This window comes from Sinocyclocheilus anshuiensis, unplaced genomic scaffold, assembly GCF_001515605.1.
Source record: "Sinocyclocheilus anshuiensis isolate Anshui unplaced genomic scaffold, SAMN03320099.WGS_v1.1 scaffold1511, whole genome shotgun sequence".
Taxonomy (NCBI): domain Eukaryota; kingdom Metazoa; phylum Chordata; class Actinopteri; order Cypriniformes; family Cyprinidae; genus Sinocyclocheilus; species Sinocyclocheilus anshuiensis.
In genome coordinates this window covers 37,174-44,275 of record NW_015552631.1, presented here as the reverse complement: position 1 = coordinate 44,275, position 7,102 = coordinate 37,174, and the positions used below count along the sequence as shown (strand labels likewise).

Here is a 7,102-nt window from a genome sequence, read left to right as displayed (position 1 = left end):
AAATTATGGAATTCCAAACCTGACAAAATTAGAAATAAATAAATACAGAAATAAATATACAAAGAAATGTAAAAAAAATAAATAAATAAATAAAAAAAATAAAAATAAATAAATATATAAATAAATAAATACTTATACTTTTATGTCCTTATTTATTTATATATTTTTTTCCACATTTATTTATTTTTTCTTTTATTTATTCATACATTTATTTATTTCCACATTTATGTATTTATTTACGTATTTATTTCTATATCTACCTATTTCCAAATTTATTTATTTCTACATTTATTTATTTCCACATTTATGTATTTATTTACGTATTTATTTCTATATCTACCTATTTCCAAATTTATTTATTTCTACATTTATTTATTTCCACATTTATGTATTTATTTACGTATTTATTTCTATATCTACCTATTTCCAAATTTATTTATTTCTACATTTATTTATTTCCACATTTATGTATTTACGTATTTATTTCCATATTTATTTATTTATATATATTTTTTTTTCACATTTAGTTATTTCTACATTTCTTTGTCCGTAGGGTAATGAGGAGGGCGTGTTGTAGGCGAGGTGTAAGCTTTGAGGCCACAGTGACGCCTTGTGGTGCCCAAACCAAATATATGATGCTGATGCTGATGCTGATAGTGGGATGAATGATTTAGAACCTTACATCACAGGTTAAGACGTTTAATATCACCCTAATGCAAAGTTTCTAGGGGGAAAGCAAAAGATTTGAAAAATCTTTTTCCTACCACCCCGTATTTTCCCCACCATGTCCCTTTAGGGGTTCCATAGTATAAATACAGTATAAATACAGGTGCTGTGTCCCAGTTCACATACTATCCGTCATGAATAGTATGTCCCAAATCGTAGTATGTTGAAATGAGTATTCCAAAGGTACCCGGATGGTTTACTGCTTCCGGTAGAAATTCAAAGTGCCAATCCGAAATTACGTGGCCTTTTATTGTGCCTAAGGCACACCTGTGCAATAATCATGCTGTCTAATCAGCATCTTGATATGCCACACCTGTGAGGTGGATGGATTATCTCGGCAAAGGAGAAGTGCTCACTAACACAGATTTAGACAGATTTGTGAACAATATTTGAGAGAAATAGGCCTTTTGTGTACATAGAAAAAGTCTTAGATCTTTGAGTTCAGCTCACGAAAAATGGGGGCAAAAACAAAAGTTTTATTTTTTATAATTTTGTTCAGTGTATTTTCCTATCTATATCTTGAAAGATAAATATATTGAGTAAAACAAATTGGTAAATCTTTACAATTAGGTGTCAGTGTAGGATGTGTACATTGGGATGGGATGCGGGTGGTTAGATGAAACTGTAGGTATTGGGGCCCCTTTTGAAAATCTGCTTAGGGCCCCGAAACGCTAGGGCCGGCCCTGCTGACAGGTATAATTTATATTAACATTACAGAATAGAGCATGATCAATATGAACTTTTAACGTTCAATTTAAAGAAATGTATTTGCACAAACGACGTAGGCTACAATTTCAATTTGTTTATTGTGAAATAACTCAAACATATATGTTTTTTTTTCTGTCCTCTGATAAGCATTGTTCTGCCGTTCCCAAAGGCATCAACGGTTTCTTATGACACTTTTGGGAAATGCAGCCCTGTTTGAAAGCACTGTCAGAAGTGAGTGAAAGCTCTCTGTGATTGATTGGTTCTGTCTTGCATTGTGTGTTCAAATCAAGCGGCAACCTCCCGCTCTCTCTCGTGAAGCCAACACGGAAGTGACTTAAACTGTAATTCATCGACTGGCCGCTAGAGGCTGGCTGCAAAAGGGAGTCAATCCCACAGACTCCCCATGTTAAAATGCCCAACTTTACAGCAGAAAAAACGTTTACAGCATGGTTCAAAAAATGATTTTGGTTTATATAGCTAATTTTGCCATCACAGTATGGTAAAGGGCGTAACATTTCCGTCACACGCTTGAGGTATTCAGCTAATCACAACGCACTGGATAGCTGGCCAATCAGAGCACACCTCGCTTTTCAGAATGATGAGCTTTTATGGGCTTACATTTCTGCCACAATTCTGCTCGTGAAAGATCATATTTTGAGCGCACAAAAGTGCATTTTGCATGCGCGCGATCTGAGTTTGTGGAGAAAATGTTCGTTTCGCAAAGAAAAAAGTCTTTCGAGCGCACGGAAATCAATTTTGCATTTAAAATACGTTTTTGGATGTGTGCAGACCTTCTCTTTTGCGCGTGCAACGTTTCACTAGCTTGCTCACCTGATGCCCCCCTCAGTGCTCGGTAAATACCAACAGCTTGCGTGCTCAACACAACCCAGTTACAATGTGCCATAATTCCAGCCAATCAGAGACCGAGGCTGCTAAATTCTGATTGGCTGCCTTGACAACCAATCACAACATTTCTTGCATTACCTCGACAGCAGAAGAGGAAAAATACAGTGCATGCATAATTATTATGCAAGTTGATATTCTGATTATATTTTTATCGATTAGAAGTACAAACACGCATGAAAAGTGTTAAAAACTACAAATATGGCGGATATGTAATACCGACAGACAGGTAGAGAAAAGGGTTTGAGTGAAATAATCAATATCCAACCTGTTGAAAAAATATTTATTTAATATTATCAGCATTATATTTCATCTGCAGCAACACTGTGAACTTTATAATGATACGTTTGGTCATAATCCTTTTAAATGCATCATTATGCAAACATATTAGCAGCAGAGTTCTCGGCATGATAGACCCGCGACTGGCAGATCAACGTGCCTCTTAATTTCTCTCCAATACGGTAGGAAATTAAATTAAATGAAATATGGATAAGGTGATTGACAGGGCAGTTTAAACTGCGACAAGATGCACGTAACTAAGCAACAGAGCGTCCGTTAAAGATGCAGTTATGAGGAAGTAGTAGCTTCCTCATGTCCCCTATGTCCCCTTCCCCTATGTCCCAAAGCTTGCCTACTATTCTGCTACATCCTCAAAAGTGTGTACTTTTTCTTCACAAAAAGAGTAGCTACACACTTTTAGGGCATAGTATAAGTAGGCGAATTGGGACGCAGCAAGGGTGATATTAAATGATTTCGTCACGTTTTGGAATTTCATAATAAATATTCACTTCTCAAATGTAATTCTTTTTGCAATGATTGACATAAATGGATGGGAGAAAAATATAATTTGTCAAAATAGATTATGGAGCATTATAAATGCAAACTTTTCTGCATTCATAGACATTTTCGTATCTGCACCACTATTACTTTAGTAAGTCCAAATTAGAGTCCGACCGATATGGGTTTTTTGGGGGCCGATGCCGATATTAGGGAGTAAAAAAAGACCGATACCGATATGTCGGTCGGTATTTTTTATGTGTAGGCTATATTATAGTACAGTATAGTCAAAAGTTTTATATATATATATATATATATATATATATATATAAACACATATATGTTTTTATGGTACATGGTACTGCATGCAAATATCAAATCTTTACTGTTAATTGACAGAATTGAACTACTGAAAAAGAAATTTGAACTATAACCATTGGAATTTTTTTTTTCCTACGTATCAAATACCTCGAGCATTGCAATTCATCATCCTATGGGCCGTGGCCAGTTCAGATTAAAATAAATATATGTGATCCCGTTCATTAGTGCAGTACTGTTATCATGTCGTTCTGTAAATATGTCTTGATATCGTCTGCCGCATGGTGGCGATAGAGAACACTGTGTACTTACATTTAGAATTAAGTTTTATTTGGATATCAGGTGTCCTTTTGGAGTCTCATTGGAGATCTACTGAAGACACATATATTTAGCTTTAAAAAGCGTTTAGAAAATGCAGTTTTGTGAGAATCATCCTCAAGTTTAAACCAGAACATTTTTCTTTATTTCAAATAATTTGTCAAACCTCTCAAATCCTAGTCGTAATATTTCTTTTATTGAAAGTATTTCATACAAAAAAAAGGTAGTCACTTTTTAGTCTATTTGAGCTTCTCTTAAACTGTTCCTAAACTGTACCTACTAGCAATTCTGAAATCGGAATTGAGCACTAAGGCTTGCACTGTGAACATAGCCTTTAGCAATTGTGGGGTTGCTGGTTGCATCAGTTAATTCAGAGACGTTCCCTTGAGGATTTATGAATATGAGTTAACAAATCTTTAGCCATCCACTAGGGGGCAATCTGACTCCCACTGTTGTGAAAACCTGGCAACCCTGGTCACGTTTATTGACAGTGTAAGATGATTTACGATTAGCCGTGTCGGAAATCCAACCACGGATTGGCATGTTGTTATCTCAGAAACAGGCTCAGCCATCACATTGAATCAGGTAAACTGGTTATATATTTATGTTTCAGTATAATTACACACGCTATACCAGGGGCGGTTCTAAACCCTTTTAGGTGGGTTTCAGCCCCCCTGTCTGTCACCTTAGCCCCCCAAAACTATCTTAACGATCAGGCCAGTGCTGTTTCCTCGAGAAAGTTTTTCATTCTCACGTGTTTTAAGTCTTGTCAGTTTAAACATTAAAGTAATTTTAAGCCATTTAAGCCCAAGACATCTCAATGCGGTACTCACGCACTGTGATAGAGCGTTTCTATGCGCACCGCTCACACACCTGAAGTGCACAAACAGATAGCCTTCTCAGACAGCAGGTGAATACCAATGGCTGTCTTGACAAGTATCCTTGTAAGCACAGTCGGTTGTTTTAAGTGAATGAAAACAGTGAAGAAAATATCAAATGTACATCAGTATAACAGATCCGTGCATTTCTTATGTAAATAATGTTAATCAAAAAGAGCAAAAGAAAAATTGTTCGCTGCTTTAATAGCTTTAATGGATATTTGTTTTTATGTTAATGTTAATAAAGTAATTCGGTGTGACTACAGTAATACCGGGGGGAGGGGGGCGCGAGTGAAATTAAACAAACTTGGGGGGGCGCATGTCCTAAAAGGTTGAAACCCCTGCCTTAAAGTATAGCAACAAGTTACAGTAATCAGTTGCAAAGTGTATTTTTTATTTTACAAACTTCAAAGTAAGTATACCAAGCCAAAAGCGTAAAAAAAATAAGTCAGCAAACGTGAGCACCATGTTACTTAACACAGTGCACTGAATTACAGGATGTGGTTTCTTACTGTCAATGACGCCAAGACGTCTGAGAAACAAATGCACTTTGTGGTACAGCTAGATGAGAATGTGCTACAAATGTTGTTGTTTCCCCTTTTTTGTACCATTTTAAACATGAGATTTGTGACCATTAATGGTGCTTTGCAAAACCTCTGTTTAAAGCTTCTGTATTTACAGCTGTTCAGAAGATGCACCTCATTCATCCTCCATTAATGAAGATCTTTCACGAGGGGGAGCTGAACTTTGACCAGGATCCTCCATTTCCACTTGTTCAGCTTCAGGTTCTTTGGTTCCTGCTGTTTGATGGCGACACCTCATGCATCCAATTATAAATAGGGGCAGAGAGCTCAGAGCCAGCATGGCCAGTGCCACTATCTGAAGCGAAAAAGTGTGTTATATCATTTAAAGCATATGACAAAATCTTTGGTACATTTAATTTGATGAATCTCATCTTCATCCACATCAAACATAATTAAATTGTCCCATTGATTCACTCACCTGAGAAGTATTTCGAAAGCCAAAAAATGCCATTTGCTTTTCAGTGATGTTGTTAGAATTGATCAAAGGCTGACACCATGTTGTTGAAGCAGATATATCCGTGTGAACCGTCAGTCCTTCCCAGGAGGTTTTCGCACAGGCAAAGTATTGTCCATCAAAGAGCAGCAGCATGATCCAAACAACAGCTGGAATGATGCAGGTTACCGTGGAGAGCAGACACTTTGTTTTGCATTGTGGGCTTTGAATATAAAACATGAGTGTGCTGGAGAACAGAGCAGGAACCACAAAATATGCTGCAGAAAACAGCAGGTTCATCGCTGGTTTACAAGGACATGCAAAGTCCATCTCCACGAGTTTCTCAAGTCCCACCATTAAAAAGCCAATAATTGCATTTGAATAAAAAGGTCTCTTCTTCAGCTGTTTTTTCAAGCATGCTATCCATTCCTTGCTCATTGTCGGTGTTGTTAAGGTCGAGAGGTGTGCAGACTAAAACTGAAAGTGATTGCTGGCTGACTTTTGTGTCAGCATTCACACCTTTCACAACTTCATATCTCTCTGAGACTCTTCCTGAGAAGCTCTGTGGTTGCGATGGAGAGATTTGACTTTCTGAAACAGTTTCAAGGCTGTGCACTAGTCACTTTAATGGCCCTATATACTGTAAATGAGTGGCATAATAATACAATTTGAGTGACTAGAGACTCTGTCATGGAAATTGTAAAATGCTAAGTGTACATATAAGGCCCTGTTAAAGTCAATATCAAATACTTCTATTGATTGACCTGAGTTTGTAAATTTTTCTGCAAGATCCTTTGGTGTCATGGATTGAAATGTCAGGAATCTCATAAAGCATTTATGGGTTTTATGGGAGTTATGGCTTTTTAAAAGACTTTTAAACATAGGATTTAAGTTTTTTAACTGATTTTGAATTATGAATAGTTGGAGGGATTATGAAAATGAAAATGATGTTGTCATTTACTCACTTTAATGCCATCCTAAACCTGCATGAGTTTTTCCTCTACTGAACACAAAATAAGATATTTTGAGGAAAAACGTATGTTTTTTTCACTGGACAAAACATCTTCTTTGTGTGTTCTGCAGAAGAAAGAAAGTCATGCAGCTTTGTAACAGCACAAGGTTTAGTAAATTATTACAGAATTTTCCTTTTTGGGTGAACTATATCCCATTAAAATCATCATAACAAAGCAGGATCACGCTTCACGTGATTTTCTTGGTTTAAAGCAGTTTTACTCATTAATAATCCAGAACAGATTATTGGATTTCATCAGAAAACTGTGAGTAGTGAGTACCTGGGAGCAAACGTCAAAATGATTAATTACTTTGACCTTTTGACCTTTCCCCTCCCCCACGTAGCCCACCCACATCGCGACCACAAGTCATTTATAATTCAACGATTACAAAAATATACACAAATGCCCCAGAGCAGAATTGTCTGTATTCAAATGGCCATTTTA

At 36.5% G+C, this 7,102-nt stretch overlaps 1 protein-coding gene across 1 annotated transcript; it reads right to left on the bottom strand.

The window, feature by feature from the left end:
* Positions 1-5,027: 5,027 nt before the first annotated feature.
* LOC107666585 (protein FAM26D-like) lies at positions 5,028-6,104 on the bottom strand. The gene is made up of 2 exons (XM_016457990.1): positions 5,631-6,104; positions 5,028-5,507 (listed from the first exon to the last, which is right to left on the bottom strand). Exons 1-2 carry the CDS (start codon positions 6,081-6,083, stop codon positions 5,328-5,330), a joined length of 633 nt encoding a protein of 210 aa, XP_016313476.1. The 5' UTR covers positions 6,084-6,104; the 3' UTR covers positions 5,028-5,327.
* Between the last annotated feature and the right edge of the window lie 998 nt (positions 6,105-7,102).